The sequence below is a fragment of the Polyodon spathula genome, chromosome 19, assembly GCF_017654505.1.
Source record: "Polyodon spathula isolate WHYD16114869_AA chromosome 19, ASM1765450v1, whole genome shotgun sequence".
NCBI classification, from domain to species: Eukaryota; Metazoa; Chordata; class Actinopteri; order Acipenseriformes; family Polyodontidae; genus Polyodon; species Polyodon spathula.
The window spans coordinates 17927263-17952597 of record NC_054552.1 but is presented as its reverse complement, the minus strand read 5'-3'; the positions used below and the strand labels follow the sequence as shown (position 1 = coordinate 17952597).

Below are 25335 nucleotides of genomic sequence, written 5' to 3'. Positions count from 1 at the left end.
GTAGATAAAAGTGGTTCCCTGATATAAAACTGCAAACCAGCAAAGCAGAGCCTAAACGCCACAGACTGGCTCCTGATCAAAATGGCCCTTATGTGGTGTTCGCAGTGAAATAGATTTAATCTTCCCAGCCTTCTCCACTCTGGAGGATTGTTCCCATGACCCGCAGATCCAAGTGTTCACTCCAACTCTGTCCCAGCTTCCCTACAGCACACTCCGACGACACAAGACAATCAAACTGGGTTGGAACTGATTGGAACCTGACATGGGTCTGCAACCTATCCACTTTAGATAAGCCGCTCATTCCGGGCTCATTAAAGTCCTAATAAAGATATTAAGTGGACATTGACTTTGCTTGGAGGGCGTCATCAAGATCCATTGGTCCCGATAGATAGTTATCACAAGCCAGTGGTGTATACTAGTGTGTATAAAGGCTGTTCGCATCATGGGGATTGGGGACAGTGTGCTGTGTGTATAAAGGTTGTTTGTATCACGGGGTTTGGGGAGACAGTGTGCTGTGTGTATAAATGCTGTTCGCACCATGGAGTTTGGGGACACAGTGTGCTTTGTGTATAAAGGTTGTTTGTATCATATGGTTTGAAGAGACAGTGTGCTGTGTGTATAAAGGTTGTTTGTATCATGAGGTTTGGGGAGACAGTGTGCTGTGTGTATAAAGGTTGTTTGTATCATGAGGTTTGGGGAGACAGTGTGCTGTGTGTATAAAGGCTGTTCGTATCATGGGGTTTGGGGAGACAGTGTGCTGTGTGTATAAAGGCTGTTCATATCATGGGGTTTGGGGACACAGTGTGCTGGGGACAGGGGACTTCCCGACTGAATCCTCAGGTCACCCATAAAGATGTACAGCGCAGAAAGCACCGTGCCCAGCAGATTGTAGACAGACAGTTTTGGAGGACTGTTTTATTCTCAGGATGTCCCTAATTTCATCAATTCCATTTGAATAGGTGCATTTGGGTATGGAGGAGGGCTGGAGATGATTTTCAGAATGATCACCTAAAGGCAACAGTAAAACATGGTGGCGGCAGAGCCATGGTGATATTTGGTTTAGTGGAAAGACAGAGTCTGTGTTCTTTGAGGGATGTCTCAATTCAGCACGTTGCATTGCTATCCTTCAGATCCACCTCATACCATTGTTGCGCCAAGGGGTACTGCGGTTTACATTGCACCATCTGCAGGAAGACAGAAGACAACAGGGGCTGCAGCTTCATCCCTGGACTCCTCATAGTCATGGCATTAACCATATCGAATATGTCTGTGGGCACCTCGATAGACAACTGAGGGAAAACTTGACCACGGCCTGGACCAGAGCAGAATACAGAATCTCACTGGAAACTCGACCACGGCCTGGAGCAGAGCGGAATACAGAAACTCATTGATTCTGTGCCGGTTACCAGATACTGACAGATTTCAGTTTTGTGTTCATGTTGTGTTGCAGTTTGGTATAATAAATGTCACATCTGTTTCAAGACTGCTCATTTTAATATGGCAGAGCAATGCAGTGAACCAAATTAATGTATCACTCATATGAATGTATTATACAAATAGGATGTAGAAAGAAGAAAACAATGCATTAAGAGACATTAAACTTGATTTACTTTTTTCCCTGGTAACCCCATTGTTGCAGCGGATGGCCGGAGGTGGCGAGTCAAGTCTGAGAACTGCAGCTTAGGGTTTTTGAAATTGAAGTCATTTCATCAACATGTTTGCTTCAAAGTGACTGAGGTGTCAGTATTTTAAAAGTTTCTGATGAGGAAACACTTCTAATTTAAAATGCATCTAGATTCATGTCAGCAAAAAACTCAAGCTAGAACTCTTCTATGGGTACTTCTAAGGGTCATAGGGGTACACGCAGGATGACTCAGAAATGCAAATAGAAATGATTTTTTTTATTTTTTTTTTTTTTACAGTATTATATATTCTCTCTAAACCACTGTGCATAAATATTTCACTTTTGTTTAGCAGCTCAAAGTGAACCGCAGATTGGAAAAAAAAAAAAAAAAAAAAAAAAAAACGGCAAAGTTATACCAAATCCGTTTGGATCATTTTTATGTTGGCTTTAATGAACAAAAGTTTATCAGTGTTGTTATTACTATAGTTGTATCTTGGTTAATTTTGTTGATATTGTAAACATTTTAAATGGCACAGAATTATGCTGACATGGTAACTAAATGTGATAAACATTTACAGAGCAGACTGTTTTGTAACAATTATAACTTTGCTGAATATAAAGTGAATATAGTGTTTCCAAAGAGAATTACAAATGCTGTCTTAATTCTGTATGTCCAAAGACAAATTAAAAGTTTTAAGAATGAACCCTACTGTTTGGTATTATGTCCTAAACCAGCAGTCTCATACTGTTCTGTTAAATAAAAACAGGGGAAAAAAGAAATGTTAATAAGAATATTCTGCCTTTTTATTGCAACTGTGGTACCATTGTCAAGTGAAAATTGTAAAAGGGGTACTTGAGCTGAAAACTCCAGACAGGGTACAGTTTCAAAAGAAAGTTGAAAACCTCTGCTATAATACATACAGTGCCTATAGAAAGTCTACACCCCCTTTAAAAATGTTCTCCTTTTGTTGCCTTATTATAGCCTGGAATTAAAATGCATATAAATATATATATATATATATATATATATATATATATATATATATATATATATATATATATATATTTTTTTTTTTTTTTTTTTTTTTCTACACATCCTACCCCACAACTTCGAGGTGAAAAAAATATTCTAGAAATTTGTAGAAAATTAATTAAAAATAAAAACAAACAGCTTGGTTGGGCAAGTGTCCACCCCCCTTGTAATAACAATCCTAAATTAGCTCAGGTGTAACCAATCGCCTTCAAAATCACACACCAAGGTAAGTGGCCTCCATCTGTGTTAAATTGTAGTGATTTGCATGATTTCAAGATAGGTAGGCTCTGCTGGGTAGTGCATTTCAAAGTAAAGACTCAACTATGAGCACCAAGGCGATTTCAAAAGAACTAAGGAGAAAGTTGTCAGGCACAGATCAGGGGATGAGTATAAAAAAAAATATCAAAGGCCTTGAATATCCCTTGGAGCAAGGTCAAGACGATTATTAAGAAGTGGAAGGTGTATGGCACAACCAAGACCCTGCCTAGATCAGGCCGTCCCTCCAAACTGGATGACCAAGCAAGAAGGAGACTGTTCATAGAGGCTACCAAGAGGCAAATGGCAACTTTGCAGGAGCTACAGGCTTTTTGGCCAAGATTAGTCAAAGTGTGCATATGACAACAATATCCCAAGCACTCCACAAATCTGGCCTGTATGGTAGGGTGGCAAGAAGGAAGCCATTCCCCAAGATAGCCCACCTTGAATCCCGTTTTGAAGTATGCAAATTTTGTATTTGCATGTATTTTTTATATATAACTTTTTTCCCCTTAACAGTGTGGGAGTATGGTGTGTAGAGAAGTGGGAAGCAAAAAATGCATGAAACTCTGAGGCACTGACACAATGAAATGTGAAAAAAGTTCAAGGGCGTGTAGAGTTTCTATAGGCACTGTATGACTATGGTAAGGCCTTTATACTTGAATTCAAATCAATATGCCGATGGAATGCAGCAACAAAGTAATAAAACAAACTAAATTAATTTCATTGCATGCACAGTAAATGAAACTACCTGAATAAAAATAAATGCAAAATTAGCAAAAACGCTTGTTTTACAAGCATCTGCTGCCTCTTATTGACTATGGAAATGGTGCTTACATGTCTGTAAATCTCTGGACACTGTGTTGAATCAGTTTGATTTGGGCTGCAATGGTTCAACTCACTTTCTGATGAATACTATGTTGACTGAGCATACACAATGGCAAACATCATATGAAACCGTAAACCTCATTTATACACCTCCTTAACTTAAATGAAACACGAGTACCATGGAAAAAGTTATTTACAAACAAAAACCTTTCATGTATACAGCCCAATAACTGGAGATGCAACACTGTATCATACCATCCTAGTTTAACTCTTCCCCTACGGCACCACTAGAAATTGTTCATATATGAACGATGATGTAATGGTGAGGTTAGACTCCCATTTTAAGCCTTTTTAAACAACCATTAGTTGTTCACCAAGTGAATGACATCTCCGAAGCCTCCAACATCCAAATCAGATAATGACTTTTTTTCTGGGAACCAAGAGGTTGCTAATAAGCAGCATCTGCTGAACTTTGAAATCAAAAGTAAAACTAGATGATAGACAGAAAGCCAGACGAGTTGTATTTATTTTTTGACAGGAGATTCAGCAAGCTTAACAGAAATCATACTAAATCATCCAAAATCTTCATAAACCCAAAGATAAAATAACTAAATATTAACTGTAGTGAAATATTCGCGGGATAAACTTCAGGGATATCTCTCCAATCAAAATGCAATTCCCCTCCCCAACTCGAAGATGAGTTGACAGATCTTTCATTGTAAATTCAAGAGGAAGTTAATGATATGATTATCTTTACTCCTGAATTTACAATGAAAAGATCCCTTATAAAAGTTTACCATAGACATAAAGCACAGGCAAGCATTGCAAAGGCCAGAGAGGTATGGTAAAACATATTTTAAAGAAACATGGCAAACTATAAGAAATGTAAAGCATAACCATGGCAAAAGCAGCATGGAAAACGGCAGAATGACTGTGTCTCACCTGCCACTTGCAGCAGCAGGGCGGCGCTGTTGTATTCGCGGATTCTCACGAAGCAAGTGAAGCTGCCCTCGTCCTGGATCTGGACCCTGCGCAGTAAGAGGGAGGCGTTGCCAGACCGCAGCTCCCCCGGGTACAGCTGGGTGCGGTTGCTGTAACTGCCCCCCTGGTCCTGGTCCTGCCCCGAGGAGAAGCTGTGCACCGGCCGCTTGGTATCTGTCAGATGCCAGAAAATGCTGAGGTCCGACAGGTTGAAGGCAGAGCCACTGGAGAAGGAGCAGTTGAGGGTGACGTCACTCCCAAACCGGGCCACAACAGGGTCCTCAGGCACCTGGACATCCAGAGCAGCTGGAAGAGAGTGCAGGACCAACACTGTACAACAACGCTTTTGCAATATACAGCATGTCCCACAGAGAGAAAGCCTGTGTCAGCATAATTGTGGGTTGTAAAGAGAATATCAACTCTGGTTAAAAAAAAATGTCTTTATTTGTTTATTGTAAAAATGTAAAATATGCCTCTCGTTTTGAGTTTACAGGGTATTAATATTCAAAAACTTTTGTATAAGCCTATTTTCTAAATATTTTTAGGGGGTCCTAATAAGGGGGGAGCGATTTATACATCGGTGTGACCTACAGCCTTTTTCCTGAAATTGTTGTCTCCAAAAGAGGGGTGCGACTTATACACCGTTTTTTTATGGTAACACAAGTGCCGAAAATAACATGGACATATACTTTTCAGATAGGCTTTCATTTTAACTGCATGTTTTTGATATAATATAGCCCTGTATCACAGCAGAGCAGGGAAGCCCTGCTCCCTGTTTTTAAATCCCACAGAGATAGACTCCTTGATCCTGGCTCTTTACTTCACCAATCCCTGGCAGGATGGCAGTTTCATACTGCCCAGCTGCAGGACTGCAGAACACAGACAACAAAAACTTTAGCAGTCACAGGTGAGGCAGCGGGTTTGCAGACCTCTGTAGCTTCAGGGAAGAGCATTACAGTGGAGTCTGGAAAGTTCAGATAAAAGTTTCACTAAATTAAAGTTTTACTAGTAAATGCAGGAGTAATTCCTGTTTTGTTCAGAGTTAACAATGAAACGCCTTGAGTTATCTGCCTTTCCCTTAATGACAAGTTGCTGCTTTTGCTCATCTCAAAGTGCATTAAGTCAGAATTTGCGACCCTGCACTTTAGGTATAGACTGGGACAGGACAGCTGTACTAACTACTGTGCATATCTAACCTGCGTTCAGTGGCGGCTAGTGGGCAAACTTTTGGGTGATCACACCACAGTGGTCTAAACACTGTCCAGTGGAAATCTTTATTGTTGGAAGCAATACAAAAAGTTTGCTCTGTAATGTCTTATTGTGGGAAAGTTTTGGATAAATTTATTATTAAAGTCAGTAATGTCAGCCATCATGTCTTTTTCAATTGATAACTTGGCTAAAGAGTTTAAATCGTTCAGTTTTCATACATTAAAAAAATACCATACAAAAAGTGAGATGTGGAAATAAGACAAATATATTTAACACATCAAATGCACTCTGAAATTGAAAGGTGTGTTTATTTAAATTGAAGCTGTCCCTGAATTGAAGTTCAAAAGACCAAGAACAGGAACAAATAAGACCTTAAGTTACAATTAAGGTCAGAGGGGGAAGAAAAAACAAACACTATGTAATTAACAATGAAGTATGTTTTTATTTTTATTTTCAGTAACCAGCAGTTGATTTATATAGACCTAATAAAAGACTAATCAGCTACAAACAAACAGTAAAATAAAATAGTAATTTAAAAACACCTAGACAAAAAAAGGCCTTGACACATCTACCAACAAGATTTAAAAAAATACATCTAAAATATTACATAAATAATATTAAAATACAAAATATATTGTATTAATAACCGATTTTACCAAAACAGGCAGCAGTGGTCGGTAAATTATCAACTATTGCACTAAACAACATCCTGCCTTGTTTACAAGAAATGCATGGCTTTAGCTTTTCAGTGCCCTGCATTGTTTGAATAGCAGCAATACATTTTTCAACATCATCTCAATTTCTCTTGTGCGCATTGTAGTGTGTATCCAGATCATGCTCCCTCCTGCAGCAATGCTGGTTTTCTGCTCCCTCAATAGCCACTCCTTTCAATAGAGAACCAGCACTGTTGCAAGAGGAAATGTCTTCTCCAGGCCCCATGGTGTGTGAATGCAGAAATCTAAGCCATTGGGACTATGACGAAATACATTACTTGGAGACTGCAAAGGTACAGTCACGTGTTTCGGGGTGTTCTTGGGGCACAAGTACTATGTGCGGTCTATAAGGGCAGATTCTGTGATTCTATTTGTCAATTTTAGTAATACAAAATGTTACCCAACTGGGGTGGTGCAGGCAGGATACCGAAGCTGATAGTGTAAAAGGAGGGATCTGATGCTTGCTGAACAACATTTGTGAACATTAACTTAATTGCTTACAGTTATTAAACACACCTACAGTACGTGGTTGAATGGAAATTATTTGATTGGTCATTTGATATTCTCGGATTGGCTGAGCAAGCAACAGGATGTGGTCATTTCTGGAAGCCCCAAAACAGCCTCTGTGACCTCCACGTTGAGATCCCATGTTGAGTTTGATCAGCCTGTACCTTGATAACAAAATGGAATTTTAAATCACCCTGGATTGCATCAGCCACCTACCTTTGGTTCTCCTGGAGTAGAAGTAGAAGTAGAATAGAAGTAGCTGATGCCACCCAGGGGGATTCCGTGGTACTGCAGAATGCTCTAATAAAATTCAGCAGTTGCTTATAAATCGACACTGTATAAACTGATTAAGTCAACCCCTTAGTAAAATAGTCATATTTTAAAAAGTTCTGTTGCATATTCTGTGTAATTGCCTTGCCAAATACCCTACAGCTATAAAAATGAGCACAATAGATTTCAAAGATGTGATGGGTCTGTGCTGTAACCTTCAATTTTTCCAAAGGGAAATGTTCTTTCATGTTGTTGTAGTTACTAAGGAAAAACAAAAGCAAACTTAGACAGCCTAACATGACTGTTTCCCTTGGTCTGGACTGGAAAGGACAGTGTAACGACCTCATGCAATGGCACAAAAACAAAAGTGAACAGCTAACAGACAGCGCCTGGCAGAGCAAAAAAATAAAAGCATGCAGCTATTCACGCACTGAAAACTGTGACAATACTGCCCCCTTCTGCCTGGAAAAGTAACTACATTAAAACTGAGCTGTGTAATGTATAAGAGTGTCTTCTCGGTTGAACACATGTATGATTTCAGAAATGACAGAACGGAAATGTTTTTAAATCATGTCACTGCAACCGGCTTTTTTTAGGAACAGAAATACCATACCAGGTGCCTCACTCCAGTCACGTTACTACCTACTAAATCCTCAGGGCCAACAAGCATTAGTAGCACCTACACTAACTGAAGATTCACCCCCACCCCCTTTCTTACAAAAGCATGAACATTTTTTTGGTATAAAGGCAAATTCTTTACCTCAAGGCAGGGGTGTTAAAAGCCTGTTACTCTTCAGACTGGTCAGATTTTAACAAGAGTATTGGTTTTCAATAGCTTTTTTTCCCCCTAATGGTTTCTTTTAATGTGCTGTTGAGCTAGCTGAGGCAGGAAGGAGCTGAACTGATTAAATTCAAGAATGGAGGGATTGTCCTCTCGCAATGGGGTCCTAGTGGAGATGCAGGTCCCACAGGGATTTGGGACTTATACTGGAGACCACAGTATGCCTAACTCCACATACAATTGCAGCTAAGAAGTAGGGATTGACAATATATTATCATTGAAAAATGTAAGATAATCACAATGTTTTAACTCCCATTAATTGTGATTACTGCTTCCTTTCTCTCGCATTCTTTTTCTTCTTTCTCGTCTTGCATTTTGATTGCTACTATTTCGTATTATGGCACGATCATGCATTATGCAGTTTTTTTTTTTTTTTTTTTTTTTTTTTACTGTATATCATGTATTATGCATTTCTCTGTATTTAAAGTGCTATGGATTTTCTTCTTGTTACTGCATCTTTTAAAGCGCTTTGTGATGGTGATCCATTATGAAAGGCCCTATATAAATTGGATTGATTGATTGATATCCATTTCACTGTTCTCTCCCACAATAGAGGAGGTGCTGAACAAAGCAGCTGGGTAACAGTGGCGCTGATCATTTTTTGTTTTACACACTGCAACCCTCCATCCAAGTACTGACCAGATCCCCAGGACTGATCAGGACCAGCCTGGCTTAGCTTCAGACAGCTGCTAGGCAGCAAAGTGGTAAACATTGTGGTACTCACCAAACACACTCAGTGCAAACAAGGCTGGGGTGAGGAGGATCAGGAGCATCCTGAAATCAGGAGGGGCGCTAGAGGGGACTCACAGTGGGAGATTTCAAACCTGGAAACAGCAAGAGGAAGTGAAATGAGAACGCAGTACCCCACAAACATGTTCCAGCAAGAGGTGGCGAGATAAGAAAACAGTACCCCACAATCATGGTCATATTTACAGCAAGAGGAAGAGAGATGAGAACGCGGTACCCCACAAACATGGTCAGATTTACAGTACATTGCAATTCCTGGCATCATCAAACAAGTCCAAAATGAAATCACAAAAGATCTTTCATTCTGGGTTTTGTATGAGTAGCGTCACTCACTCACTCTCAAAAAAATCAGGTTTCAGAAAATAGGCATATATTTAAAAATATATTTTTATTGACGACATAACTATCATAACTAACTAAATATTTAATGAAATATATAAGACTAATTTATTTTAATCAAATTATTAAAATATAGACATGCATTACGTACTTAACTTACACTCTCACTCACTGCTGAGTACGCTCTCCAACTAGATAGCTTGTCAAACACTCTGAAACATGAATCAGCTGATCATGTTCCACCTAGCAACTGCATCCATTTCGAGCATTGGACAGTTTAATAAAACTCCTTATTATTATTGGCTGTTATCACGTTACTGATAATACTGTCCTTTTTATACGCAAGTGTCAGTGGGGTTTCTGATGTTCATTTTGTTCCGAAAGACATTTGGACTTTGCCTGAAAAGCAGTGGGCAGACCGTGGTTTGCCTGAAGAAAGCCCAATATAAAACTTATTTAAAATTTTTATATAGAGCTTTGCCCAAAGTCACCAGGCAAGTCATACATTATAGTGCCTATTGAAGGACTGCACCCCCTTGAACTTTTTTCGCATTTTGTTGTCCATGCCTCAAAGTTCCATGCATTTAAATGAGGATTTTTTCCCTACTTATCTACACACCATACTCCACACTGGTAAGGGGGAAAAAAAATGGTATATTAAAAATACAAAACTGCAAGATCATGATTGGGTAAGTCTCCACCCCCGAGCTAATACTTGGTGGAAGCACCTTTGGCAGCAATTACAGCTGTGAGTCTGTTGGGATAGGTCTCTACCAACTTTGACAACCTAGATTTGGCAATATTTGACTATTCTTCTTTACAAAACTGTTCAAGCTCTGTCAGGTTCCTTGGGGAGCGTTGATGGACAGCAATCTCCAAGTCATGGCACATATTTTAGATTGTATTTAGGTCTGGGCTCTGACAGGGCCACTCAAGGACATTTACCTTTTTGTTCCTTAGCCACTCCAGTGCACCTTTGACTGTGTGCTTTTGGTCATTGTCATGCTTAAAGGTGAACTTCCGTCCCAGTTTCAGCTTTCTTGCAGAGGGCAGCAGGTTTTCCTCAAAGACTTCTCTGTACTTTGCTCCATTCTTTTTCCCTTCTATCCTGACAAGTGCCCCAGTCTCTGCCAATGAGAAACATCCCCATAACATGATGCTGCTACCACCATGCTTCACAGTAGGGATGGTGTTCTTTGGGTGATGCACTTTGTAGGGTTTGTGCCAAACATAACGCTTTGCATTTAGGCCAAAAAGTTTCATTCTAGTTTTGTCAGACCACAAAACTTTTTGCCACATGGCTACAGAATCTCCCAAGTGTTTTTTTTGCATACTTCAAAACAGGATTCAAGGTGGGCTATCTTGGGTAATGGCTTCCTTCTTGCCACCCTACCATACAGGCCAGATTTGTGGAGTGCTTGGGATATTGTTGTCAAATGCACACTCTGACTAATCTTGGCCAAAAAGCCTGTAGCTCTTGTAAAGTTGCCATTGGCCTCTTGGTAGTCTCTCTGATCAGTCTCCTTCTTGCTCGTTCATCCAGTTTGGAGGTATGGCCTGATCTAAGCAGGGTCTTGGGTCTTCCACTTCTTAATAATCGTCTTGACCTTGCTCCACGGGACATTCAAGGCCTTTGATATTTTTTTTATACCCATCTTCTGATCTGTACCTTTCAACAACTTTGTCCCAGAGTTCTTTTGAAAGCACCTTGGTGCTGATGATTGAGTCTTTGCTTTGAAAAGCACTACCCAGTAGAGGGAACGTACAGGAACTGCTGAATTTATCCTGAAATCATTTGAATCACTACAATTTAACACAGGTGGAGGCAACTTAACTTGATGTGTAATTTTGAAGACGATTGTTTACACCTGAGCTAATTTAGGATTGCTATTACAAGGGGATGGATACTTCCCAGATAATAAGTGAAGGTTGGGCCAACATTGGGTTTTGGTCGGATTCGTCGGCCACCGTCGTGATTGGCAGTCATCATTGGGCCAACAGAGGTTTGCGCTCGGCATGTCTCTGTCGGTAAAGCAACAACCTACTGTACTCAAATACAGTATGCCCCTGCGGAGATAGGCAGTTTGGCTAACTCTGAGTTGCGAAAAATCTTGTACATTTAGTTTGTTATTGTTGTTCAAATTTAAATTGTGAGAGCTGGCAGTGTTGTCTGTGCCCTGGACGTGCAGCATTAGTTTGAAGCAGCACCTCCCCGGTTGAATCATCATTTTTAAAACTGCATAGGAGACGATAACCTTGTTTTATTTATACCGTCCTTCCTATCTTCCTAGATAATTGTTCCTTTTTGTTTAATTAATATTCTTCAACAACTCTTTGCCTTGGCATTACGTTTGGATTTCGACCACAACCCCCATTCAGGCAATTACTTTTTTAATGCTTAAATAGTAGCCCACCTTATTAATATAATTATTTGATATTCAATGTACTTATTGTGTATAATTATTGTTTTGAAACTAACATTTCATTTTAAGTTAACTGTTTTAAAAAAAAAAAAAAAAAAAAGAAAAGAAAAATAAAAATAGTAATAAGATTTGAGTGCATGTTTGAGCAGCCAGCTAGCCTAAATATCAGTATACTGTTAGGCCTCTTTTTTAATGTGTTATTAGTAATCGTGCTGTTTGTTGTGTTCATAAAGTGTATTCAAAGTGCTGTCAGAGAACAGGTACTGTGTCTGTGTTGCTGGTGATCCATTGAAATAGTTATTAAATGTCAGTCTGCATCCATTTGTTTTACAACTTGTGAATAAAACCATAGAGTTGTTGCCGATTAACACTTTGATTGAGTTTAAAAAAAAAAAAAAAAAACACGTTATTACTATTTGTTATTCTAAATTTAAATAGATACAGTAAGGACAGCTAGGAAGTAGACAGACTGCGGTCAGAGTGTGTACAATACAAATACAGGTCTGTGGGACAGGGTTTTTTTGGACAATTGCATACTGTTCTCTGTAGGACTTTACATTCTTCTAAGCACACTGTGACTATGCACAGAAACTGCTGGCTTTGTTTGTTGAACATTTCTTAAACCTGTATTGGAAGGAAAAGGTTGTATATAACATACATTCAGTCCTTCACCTAGCTGATGACATAAAGATGTTTGGTGCATTTAGCCAACATTTCTGCATTTCCATTTGAAAATGTTCTGGGACAGCTGAAGAAAATGGTGAGAAAGCCATCATACCCAGTCCAGCAGGTGGTATGCAGACTGTCAGAAATGACAGGAAAATCAATACAAAATCTTGAGCAAAAAAAAAGAGCTCCTAAAAAAGGAACACCATGATGGTCCACTGCCTAGAGAGTTTGCATGTTCCTTGCAATACAAAGAGGTTGAGGGAGATAAAGTCAGCTTATCGATTTCCAAGGGAAACAACTGTGTCAAAATTGGAAGTAATGTTGGCAATAGTACGCAACTTGCTTCTGCACAGCAGTGGAGCAGTATATCTGGTGTTTGCGAAGTTAAGAACAGTCTGTGACTGCTTTGCATATCCACTTTTAGGAATCTACCAGGTTTCACAACTGTTACTTGTACTTTTGTAACTTTCCCTCTGTCAAGTGTGACAGCTAAATATGTTCTCTTCCACGGCAGACATTCTCAGCACACATACAGCGATATGCCGCTTGCTCATCACAATTGATTTTTTTTTTAATTTTTTTTTTTTTTATGTAAAACTTTTTATTGCAAGGCAGAAATAAGTATAAAACATTAAATCTTTAATTAACCCTCAATCAGTTGTTAATGTTAAAATACAGTATTCATGTTCAACTAACTGTAAATTATTTTCAACTAACTACATGCCATTACCTTACTAACATTGAAATTTATAAATAATACGATGTTCCAAGAACCTGGGCAAGTTCTAGTATTGGATTCTGTCGCTTTAGTCAATAGGTCAAAATTAAGTTTAGATTTTATGTGTGTTCTGTATGGAATGAACCTGAAGAAAGTACTAAACTATGAAGGTAAGCAAGTCTTAATGCCAGCTAGCTGACATAGTGTGGCTGTCTGTTTTAGAACTGACTAAAATACTGTGTGACTGGCTTTGATCATTATTAAAATGCTTACATTTCATTATTGATTTTAAATAGGAAAGTTATGTATGTCATAACAGAATTCACAGAAACTTACGAAGTTGAGGTCATACCAGCTAATTGGTTGGTGGAGGGAGGAAGTCAATGTTGCTGGCCACCATTTAAATCTGCAGCCAGGACAGTGCAGACACGTACACCTGCTCGCCCCACCCGGCCATTGTATCCTGTTAGGGTAATTTTCAAAACAGGTAGGTGATGCTGTTTTAGTAGTACTATACATTTTATTATTTTTCTAATTATTTTGTTATTGATATAACGTCTGTATGTATGTCCTAGTCAAATATTATAAAGTGTCAAAAGTGTGGGCTTTGCGGTTGGCTAGTAGTAGCTGTCTTATATGGATAATTTCTTGCATATTTGATCAAATGCCAAAATACTGTGAGTCTATAATGATATTCAAAATATTTTGCATGAAAAATTATTTAAGTATGTGGGGGAGTAAAAACAAGGGAAACTGCCGTTTATCTTCTGCTGTTTAGCACTCAATTTACCTTCTGTCAAAACTGTAGCTAATCAATATCATTAACACAAACATTCCAGATATGTATGCAGAGGCCAGAGTCAAATTTAAAAAATCGAAGGTTAATTCTGGCTTGCAGTCAGATGAGGGGACAAGCCAGAAGAGAAGAATAAGGTATTTTTGGATGTGACCATTAACTCATTAATGTCCAATTTTAATGCTTTTTTCATAAGTATAGTGCACTCTTTTTCTATTAGATTTCTATTGCAAGTTCATTAAACAGGTTATCACTTTTTTGCTTGGTGCAGGCATTTAACAATTGTTTTACCGATGTGAAGGGTAAATATATATTGACAAATCCCAGGAAACCTGTCTTAACGACATTAATTGAAAGTTTTATAAATTAAGAAGTTGTCAAAATTAAAACTATTATGAATGTCTAATTTATGATATTTTGAAGATCAACCCAGAAGTATGCTTCATCATCACCTGAGGAGGAGGAGGAGGAGTTTCCAAATCAACCAAAGAGACAACTGCTAACTCAACTCACACCTCCCCTGGTGCCACCTGTACTTCAAACTCCAGCAATTACAATTCCATTAACCCCCTTGCAGAGTCCCTCCACAACACACTGCTGACATCCAACCAGCCAAGAATGGGTAACAGCTATTGCTATTGCAATGGAAAACTTTCCTACTGGAATCATAACTCAGTGTATCTTAATTTACAGAAGTGGGACAAAAGTAACGTTATAGTTATTGCATAACTTTCAGACTCATTTCAGACTGCCATTTTAAATCCAAAATTTACGAGCAGAGGGACATTGTTTTTACATACTCCTGTCAACAGATCTTTCTTCTGAAAAGTTAACATTTTTCTTTCAGATATCTAAATTTTCAGTAAATCGGTGGTACGAACCTTAAAACCACAGTAAGTAGAATTATGGGTAGGGTAATATCAAACTTGCTGTACAATTCAATTGGGGCAGCAAAGGTGGAAAGAAGAGGGCGTTCAACAATCTGCAACTAAAGAATATTATTTTTAGTAAGAAGTCATCATTCTATTCTAAAAACAAATACTGTGAGTACTTGAGAATCTATCTACCTATCTATCATTATAATATTATATATATTATATATATATATATATATATATATCTATATATATATATATATATATATATATATATGTGTGTGTGTGTGTGTGTGTGTGTGTGTGTGTGTGTGTGTTGATAACTGTGTCGGTGAAACTTTAGAACTGATCTTGACCTATTGTCGATAAAAGCCTGTGTTACAATCCAAAAAAGGTCCAGTTTGGACGAAACAGACGAGTATAGTATATATTATTATAGATGATTATATATATATATATATATATATATATATATATATATATATATATAGACACACACACACACACACACACACACAGCTCTGGAAAAAATTAAGAGACCACTGCAAAATTATCAGTTTCTCTGGTTTTACTATTTATAGGTATGTGTTTGGGTAAAATGAACATTTTTGTTTTATTCTATAAACTACTGACAACATTTCTCCCAAATTCCAAATAAAAATATTGTCATTTAGAGCATTTATCTGCAGAAAATGACAACTGGTCAAAATAACAAAAAAGATGCAGTGTTGTCAGACCTCGAAAAATGCAAAGAAAGTAAGTTCATATTCATTTTTAAACAACACAATACTAATGTTTTAACTTAGGAAGAGTTCAGAAATCAATATTTGGTGGAATAACCCTGATTTTCAAGCACAGCTTTCATGCATCTTGGCATGCTCTCCACCAGTCTTTCACATTGATGTTGGGTGACTTTATGCCACTCCTGGCGCAAAAATTCAAGCAGCTCAGCTTTGTTTGATGGCTTGTGACCATCCATCTTCCTCTTGATCACATTCCAGAGGTATTCAATGGGGTTCAGGTCTGCAGATTGGGCTGGCCATGACAAGGTCTTGATCTGGTGGTCCTCCATCCACACCTTGATTGACCTGGCTGCGTGGCATGGAGCATTGTCCTGCTGGAAAAACCAATCCTCAGAGTTGGGGAACATTGTCAGAGCAGAAGGAAGCAAGTTTTCTTCCGAGCTGCTTGAATTTTTGCGCCAGGAGTGGTATAAAGTCACCCAACATCAATGTGAAAGACTGGTGGAGAGCATGCCAAGATGCATGAAAGCTGTGCTTGAAAATCAGGGTTATTCCACCAAATATTGATTTCTGAACTCTTCCCAAGTTAAAACATTAGTATTGTGTTGTTTAAAAATGAATCTGAACTTATTTGCTTTGCATTATTCGAGGTCTGACAACACTGCATCTTTTTTGTTATTTTGACCAGTTGTCATTTACTGCAAATAAATGCTCTAAATGAAAATATTTTTATTTGGAATTTGGGAGAAATGTTGTCAGTAGTTTATAGAATAAAACAAAAATGTTCATTTTACCCAAACACTATATATATATATATATATTGCTTGCTAAATAATCATGCCACTACCTCCTACAATTTTAAGTTCAAATTTAAGAAGTTTAAGAAGAAATCTGATTTAAATTTACATTTAAATCACAAAACGTTTGACAGCTTATTTCACCTTACACTGCAGATATTTATTTATTATTTAACATATAGAAAGCCCTTTCTAAAAAAAAATAAATAAAAAATAAAAAATTGTCAAATGGTCTTGTATCTCCTTAAAGAGTTAAAATAGTTAATATTGAACACATAAGAAACCAAGTAGCGCTATCCAAATAAATGACCTTGTGTTTGACCTCACTAAATGATGGTATATCTCCTTACTGTGGTCAGTTAATATTGAAAAAAAAAATGGTGTGACTAATTCTGTTTCAAACCTGAGTATTAATAAACTTGTTAAACTATTGTGAAGTGCGTGTGTGTGTTTTTTTTACATTGTTATTTTGCTAATTGTTTTTGCTACCAGGGTCTTGGTGTCATTGCTGATCTATCACTAGCTGTTACACTAGGGCCACCAACCAAATCTACCTGGGGGCAATAATGGACTTGTGGACCCAATTCTGATTTTTAAGATGACAAGGGAATTTTAAGTATTAAGTGATGATTTAGACACAAACATTTAAAAACTATTACAAAGTTGGTCCAACATAATAAACCAGCATTGGCCCAATGACAGTGGATCAACAATGACCCAATGTGGGTGGCCCAATGTTGGGCAGATGAGCAAAATTGCATTGGCTTATGATGTTGGCGTATGGTAGACCAATGCTGGCCCAACATTCACATGTTATCTGGGTTATCCAACCAAGCTATTGCAGTTTTTATTTTTAATTGATTTTCTACAAATTTCTAGAATATTTTCTTGGAAGTTAGAAGTTGTGGGGTAGGATGTGTAGATAAAAAAACCAAACAAACAAACAAACTATTTTAATGCATTTTAATTCCAGGCTATAAGGCAACAAAAGGTGAACATTTACTTTTTTTATATTTTAATTCACTTACTTTTTTTTTTAATTTATTAGTCTGTATAACTTGGCAAAGCTTTGCTTACACTTCCAACCACTTCAGTGGATGCAGACGTGCAGTCTCAATGTATGGGCAAGTCCACACCAGAAAGAGAATGTCGGCAGTAACTGCATGTGTGCCTTTAACAAATAACAGCACTTTTAGTAAGGAAGCAAGTACCACTATTTTTAGGCTTTTATAGTGCTCTGAAAAGTCTGTGAAATCCTAATATCACTCCATATCCTACCTGTGAAAAATAAGTACATTTACAGTGATTTAAGCAGATCCCTATATATAGTGTTCTGTACAATACAAGGGCATACCCACTCCACCACAAGGCAGAGGGGCGACCCACAAGTGGCTTTTGACATGAGTGGGCTTACTAGCCACTCTGACCTTGAGTTGGTGAAAATCACCTTGTATCTTACACTGCACCCTATACTACATTTTTAATATATAGTTGAAGAACAAACCATATAGCTAATTTTAATGTGAAGATAGTTTCATCTGAAACAAATACATTTTAAATGGCTGGATCAAATCAATATCACAGTCTAGTTAGTATATACTACAGTCTCATAGTAATAATAAAAAAATAAAAATAATACAAAAACAAGTAGCTCTTCTGAAAAGATTATATATTATCCTGTATATTTTTCAGCCAACATCAACATCCTCTGTCCGGTAATATAGCACAACAACTTAAGTGCACCAGATTGAGGGAAGCTGCTGCCAGTGCGTTTTTTTTTTTTTTTTTTTTTCCCCTAGTGGGAAATTAGCTTTTGTGTCTGTCTCATAAAAAAAAAAAAAACACCTTTCAGCTTAAAGGCAGAGCCCTCATTAACACCACTGTTCTCTTCACATGCAGTTCCGAACCCTCGCAAAGGGGGTGTAGAATTTCCTACACAGATAAACTTTAGAAATAAGCACAATTAAAATGCTAACATATTGGGAATGTTTGTAACCAATCAAAAAAGCCACCTTGAGAAGCCCTCCTTTGAAGTGCTGTCAATTTATAATGATGCAGCATTTCTGCATGCATAAAAAATAACTTGAATAACCTTGCACAGCACACACTCTGCTATATAAACACTACAGCTGGCCTCTACATTGGACATGCATATCTTTGACAATGGTTAAACGTTCAGGAAATGTCCGAGATGTTTACTACTTGGAAGACAGTTAAATTTATTTATTAATTTATTTATTATTAACCTCCCTAGATTACCTACTCTTACCTGGCTGAATTAGCTTTTAATTGGGTCCGAGTAGACAGTAGGAGAGCTGGAGGTGGCGGCACAGGGAGCCATAGGGTGCAGTAGGGTGGCTGCCCCATGAATATTCACAGTAGACAGTAGGAGAGCTAAAGATGGCGGCATAGGGAGTCAGAGTGCAGCAGGCTGGCTGTACCATGAATATTCAATCCCCTCTAATTAGAGTTCAAAGGTGAGGTCACCAGGCTTTGGAACACCCCAGCCAATCACTCAATCAAACTTGCAATACATGCAATCTGTAGCTATCTCGCAGTCCCTATATCCACCAGCCTATTCTTTAATGCTTGCTGTTTTATTTGCTGTAACATGGCATGATTTCTATAAAGATATAGCTGCCAGAAACCAGTAATTTCCCTTACTATTTTATAGTGCTGGAACAGATATGGTATTTTCATGTTTGGCTATCCATTCAAGATTCAGACAATTATTTAAAATATTGCTAAACTATCAAAGCCATTATATGCAACACTAAGAAAGACTTTTAGCCTCACGAATTAACAAAATAAAGGATGCCATACAGTAGTTCTGGTTAAAAAGAAAATCTTGTGTGTACATCAGGTACAGATATAAAGAAGACAATGCATTTTTAAACAATTCATGCATTGCTGCATCTTTGCAATAAATAACGTGGCACAGACACATTTTCATAATGTAATAACAACTTTTTAACTTGAATAACCAATTCAAACAAAACACATGGAAAAGGGAGCATTATACAATGAAAACACAACAATATTTATTCATCATACGATTATTTATTTCTTGCAGCTAGTTAAAAAGCACTTTGTTTTTCCCTTAGAAAACTTGTTGGCAAATAACTGAAATACTGTTGATAAGGTCACGGAAAACTACTAAAAATGTTATCTTGCCTTTACAACATTATGTTCAAACAGCAAAAAAAACCAAAACAATAAGCAGTATTTCTGTTTGCTGCAAACTTGGAAGAGTAGGTTTTTTTGTTGTTTTTTTTTTTTTTCCAAAATGTGCAGGTCAGAAAATTCATTCAAACCGAAACAGTAACTATATATTTGCAAGTTAGACACAGTAGTGTGTGGGTATCAGTGTATCAGTAATCCTGCAAAATAACCAGAAAGATGCAGTGTTGTCAGACCTCGAATAATGCAAAGAAAATAAGTTCATATTCATTTTTAAACAACACAATACTAATGTTTTAACTTAGGAAGAGTTCCGGAATCAATTTTTGGTGGAATAACCCTGATTTTCAAGCACAGCTTTCATGCATCTTGGCATGCTCTCCACCAGTCTTTCACATTGATGTTGGGTGACTTTATGCCACTCCTGGTGCAAAAATTCAAGCAGCTCGGCTTTGTCTGATGGCTTGTGACCATCCATCTTCCTCCTGATCACATTCCAGAGATTTTCAATGGGGTTCAGGTCTGCAGATTGGGCTGGCCATGACAGGGTCTTGATCTGGTGGTCCTCCATCCACACCTTGATTGACCTGGCTGTGTGGCACGGAGCACTGTCCTGCTGGAAAAACCAATCCTCAGAGTTGGGGAACATTGTCAGAGCAGAAGGAAGCAAGTTTTCTTCCAGGACAACCTTGTACTTGGCTTGATTCATGCATCCTTCACAAAGACAAATCTGCCCGATTCCAGCCTTGCTGAAGCACCCCCAGATCATCACCGATCCTCCACCACATTTCACAGTGGGTGCGAGACACTGTGGCTTGTAGGCCTCTCCAGGTCTCCGTCTAACCATTAGACAACCAGGTGTTGGGCAAAGCTGAAAATTGGACTCATCAGAGAAGATGACCTTACTCCAGTCCTCTACGGTCCAATCCTTACGGTCTTTTGCAAATCTCAGCCTGGCTCTTCTTTGCTTCTCATTGATGAAGGGCTTTTTTCTAGCTTTACACGACTTCAGCCCTGCCCCTAGGAGCCTGTTTCGAACTGTCCTCGTCCTTTTTTTCCCCAGAGCTGTGTGTGTGTGAGATATATATATATATATATATATATATATATATATATATATATATATATATATATATATATATATATATATATATAAAAATACACACACACACATGCAGTGAACTCATTGGTTGCTGACTTTGAGATTTGTGAATGGGTATAACAGACTGCCGATGCGAGGGAATCACATCACAAAATAATCATTAAACTCTGCACACCAACTGAAATCATCCAATCCTATAAAATCGGATCGCAATGCAGAACACACTGCCCGATGCAACTGAAAAAATGTGTCGCCATTGATCCCATCAGGCAGAGTGTCCTGGGATTAACAGTACTGGAGGTGAAACACCATTCAGGATATGGTAGAAGGGTGCATTTGATTAATTTTGTAATTAAGATTTATTTTTATCTTAACATGTTTGTCATGTTATGTTGAAGTATGTAGGACAAGTAAACATTGGGGGTAATACAGTATTAAACTAATACATATCATAAATGAAGTAAACTGTATTATTTTTTTGGTTCTGTTTCCATATCATATTAGGCAAGTGTACTTTGAGACACAACAGGAAATGGGATAACAGGTATTAAGTGTGCAATGAAATTAATGTTCTGTGGAAACAACTATGCTGAGAAAAGGGAAAGTAGAATGTAAACAAGAGGTCTTTTTTGCACAGCACGTGAGCGTGTTTAGCTGTATGTATAAACTGCGAGTACACACAAGCACTCAGAAAGACATGCATCCGAGACAGCTTCCATCCTCCTCCCCAAACATCGTGCTGAGAATTACCCAACGGGACACCCAATGGGAAGGTAATATGGCCAACTATCTAACTACCGTTTAAGCAGGTGACCACTTCAACATGTCTAATGTTAATGTCTTCTTATGCATGTGTGTTTTAAGACCTGGCATCAATAAATACAACTCTGTTCAAGTTCAATCATGAGTCATTCTCAATATTAATCAATCAATATTATAAATGTAAGAAATTAAATCAACAACCTTACAAGCTTCAGATGAGTGTGTTAATGCGTCATGTTCCCAAGGATACTGTGTAACAGGCTCAGGGTTATGGGTAAGAGAAGCTGATTAACATGTACGGTCGAGGCACGTATGAAACCACGACATGCAACCACATGGTATATTCTAGATCTAAATAATAACGATTCTTTAATTAAATAGCACTCATCTTTGTATAAGACACACATTAATACATGGTCAGAAGTGAAGAACCTGAAAACAGAAAAAAAAACACAAAATAATAATAATAATAATAATAGTAATAATAATAATAATAATAATAATGGTACGTCTCTCGAAAATGAAAAAACCGAGCCGGCTATCAAAACTATGCCTAGAAGGCAACGTGACCGAACAGTGAAGGAAATTTAAAACAGAGATTTCAAACTCTAAATTTTAAAAACCTGAGAGACAGAATTGTGTGCGGGACAAGTGATCTGGTGTTAAAAGAAAGACTGTTGAGAGACCCAGCCCTTACCTTACAGAAGGCAGTGGACACCTGCTAAGCAGTAGAAGTCACCAAAATACGAATCAAGGCACTTGGAACCCTTACGGAAATGTCCTATAGGATACTACAGTAGTATTACAGGACTAAAAGGATTTTAAAGGAATCCTATAGGATTATTTTTAAAAAGTATCCTCCTATAGTATCTCAATAGGACTCTGTATAGGACCAAAAAGTTTGCACCAATAGTATGCAAAAGGATCTGCCTTTAGATTAATAATATGACTCTGCTTAGGACTGAAAATGTAAAAATGACTTTTAGGAGTATATACTAGGTTTATAGATTGAATAAAGCAAAATACTTAACGTTTTGTTTAATAAACCTATGTATTTAATTACCAGATACTGAAAATAGCACATTAGTAGGAAAAACAGTGTATAATAGATTTAAGCAGAACTGTTTCAGTTTTATTTTATTCTGTTTTAAAATATTTCTAATATAGCTGGGGTGTATAAACTTTTTTAAATGAAATAAAAGCACTTAATAGTAAACAGCACAAGTGTAGACTGCAGATATCTAAAAGTAAGCCTTAATATTTAAAAAAAGACAAAGCACCAGTCATAATGAATATGGAAATAATTTATTATACAAATTTTTAAATAGATATAATACATTATTATATACAAATATGCACATTTTTTTAAAAAATAAATCCTACACTTAAAATATCAGGCTAACAGTACCTTAACAAACATCTGTATTTTACTGAATAGCCAATACCTTTTTGTGCACATCACTTTAGAAGCTTCTAAAAGGTACATCTAATCTATTGCTACTTCATTCGGCATTAAGCCAAATAATTCATTAATCTTATTAAATATAAGCAGATGGCAAATTGCATATAGAATACAACAGATGTAAAAACTCCTTTAACCATATACATTTTCTTTTTGACAATAATACATTATCCTGTTCATACATGTGTAACAGGGTGGAGGCTGGGCGTGAACTGGCAACCCTACGCACCCCAAGTGAGCATCTAAACCACAATGCAAAAGAGCAGAGTTCATCTGCATACATGGTTTTTGAACTCTTAACCTCATCTCTTCTCAGACAGGGGACAGAATCCGTAATGGCAGTATACCACACAAAACTGCACGTTACAGATGTCAAAACAGAGTTGTACTGCGTCCTTATCATTATACTGTGAATTTGTGAAAATGGCAGTACAATTGCAGTCACTCATGGTTTTTTTTTTAAAAACATCAGGAAAACACAGGTATTGCTCACACTGATAAACATGTCTACATGTCCTTGCTGTAAGGCTTGATAATGTTTCATGTTTATCTAAATTTAACCGGAACTGTTTTTAACCAATGTATTTAAGGGATACTGTAGTGGCTTTTGTTGTTGTTGTTTATCTTTCCTGTACAACTTTTTTGATGTTTACTCAGTCATTCTCAGTTTTGTTGCACTTCCTGATTCCAATAGGTCAAGTAATGCTGCCAACAGAGTTGAAAGGTCATAGCAAGCATCATATGAACTTTTGGAAAAAGAAAATTAAAAAATGGACAGTCACTTACAGTCTAGAGCAGTAATTTAGCTCAAAGCTACTTAGAGAGAACTATAGGAGAAAAATGACAAATAACAAAACTTAACATTGGAGCAAAGAGTTCAATGATTGCCAACCTCATAACAAGATTAGGTAAAAGTAAAACAAGAAAACAACATTAAAATGGCATTTGAATCTATTTATTCTTAAATAATTTAGTAATAGTAATTTAGTATGAACATTGTTTTGTACATTCTGACGAAAACATGGTTAACGTGGTGTGAAGAATCATTGGTGGAAGAGGTAGATTTCTCTGATATCGCACAAAGCAGCTTTAGTTATGTCACCGGTTGAAACTCACATTTTAAAAGTATGAAACACCTAATCCCTTTCAACTTCATTTGGCATGAAATTCACACAACTCTTATCATCAATTGACATCCTAACACATTTCCTTTTCAAATGGTCCAAAAACATAGCCTCTGTTTTACCATTCTTTTGAATTTCAATGAGAAAGTTTGAGGATATGCGAAACTCTCTACTGTATATAAAATATGCAATTTTTTCCAGTTTCTTCAGAGTCAATACAGCCATCTCTCTCCCATGAACAGAGTATGGCCCACCTTTACATTTTACTTGCAGAAGAGAGGTTAGTTTAACAACATGACTATTTTGCAATCTGGCTGTAAAGTTAGACCTTTTCATTACATGGCTAGTTTTTAGTGTGATACAAAACATCACTGTAAATAAACCTGTCATACACAAGTAATTCTTTAACTCGATGACCAAGTAGCCTTTCCACTGCAACACTTTAACAAAATATGTACAGGTTCACGGGCTTAGCTGTTTACTTTTTTTTTTTTTTTTTTTTTTTTTTAAATCACAGTATACATTTCAGACACTTCTTTTCAAATGCTCTGTGTACCCTGGAAAAGGCTTTTTTAATACCCTGTTGTACCCTTCATAAGGGAAAGCAGAGGTTGCCCAAAGGGCTCCCCAGTCATTAAGACCTCTAAGCAATTGCAGAAGAAGATGGACATTAAAGGTCAAGTGACTTTTACCATACAAAGTTTGTTTGGTTTACAAACTCCTTAAGAACCACACTTACTTCTCTAAGAGTTATAACTCTAACAAAAACACTCAAGTATCTATCCATCCTGGGCTTTCCTGGGCCAAACCACAGACATGACAACAGAACGTTGTTGATTATTAACTTGTATGGGAGTTCATTCACCATTACCTGAACAGGCCATTAACTGCTTCTGGATGACAAATACCGAGACACCATCACTGCTCCACTGAAGAAAAATGTCATTCTGACCAAACTGCGTAGAATTCCTTACTTTTTGGTACAGTTGTGTGTGACATCTCCTATCTCTCTGCTCCTAGTGTGGACATTCTTCTGGGTGGAATCTAAAACAGCTTCTTTTTAAGCAGTTCCTGCAATTGCTTTTTCAATGGGAGCTGGATGAAAAAGTGATCAGTCTTTTTGTTAATTCTTTATTAAACACCTCACCATATTTTGGACAGGAATCTACATTATCATTCTCAGGGCAGATGTACGATTGGCCTATTTTACATAAAAAATGCAGCACCATCAATGACAAGTCTGCACAATTGAACTTTTACTCTTTAATATGACATGCCATAAGTTCAAGAAGATTATCCAAAGCAGAATCTGTCAGTCAATGTTTCAATGCAAAGGC

At 37.4% G+C, this 25335-nt stretch overlaps 1 protein-coding gene across 6 annotated transcripts in view; it reads right to left on the bottom strand.

Moving 5' to 3' along the window:
* Positions 1 to 25335, bottom strand: part of LOC121294497 (CD276 antigen-like) — a 124858-nt gene that overhangs the window by 74551 nt on the left and 24972 nt on the right. For 3 of the 6 annotated variants that reach the window (XM_041218253.1, XM_041218252.1, XM_041218254.1), the window contains exons 2-3: positions 8986 to 9085; positions 4683 to 5027 (exon numbers count right to left, since the gene is read on the bottom strand). In XM_041218253.1, the coding sequence (XP_041074187.1) occupies positions 4683 to 5027; positions 8986 to 9034 (394 nt within the window). In that variant the 5' untranslated portion in view covers positions 9035 to 9085. Of the gene's footprint in view, positions 1 to 4682; positions 5028 to 8985; positions 9086 to 13493; positions 13600 to 14834; positions 14932 to 21448; positions 21462 to 25335 lie in introns of those variants that run through there. The other 3 variants (XM_041218257.1, XM_041218255.1, XM_041218256.1) reach the window with 3 other exon arrangements.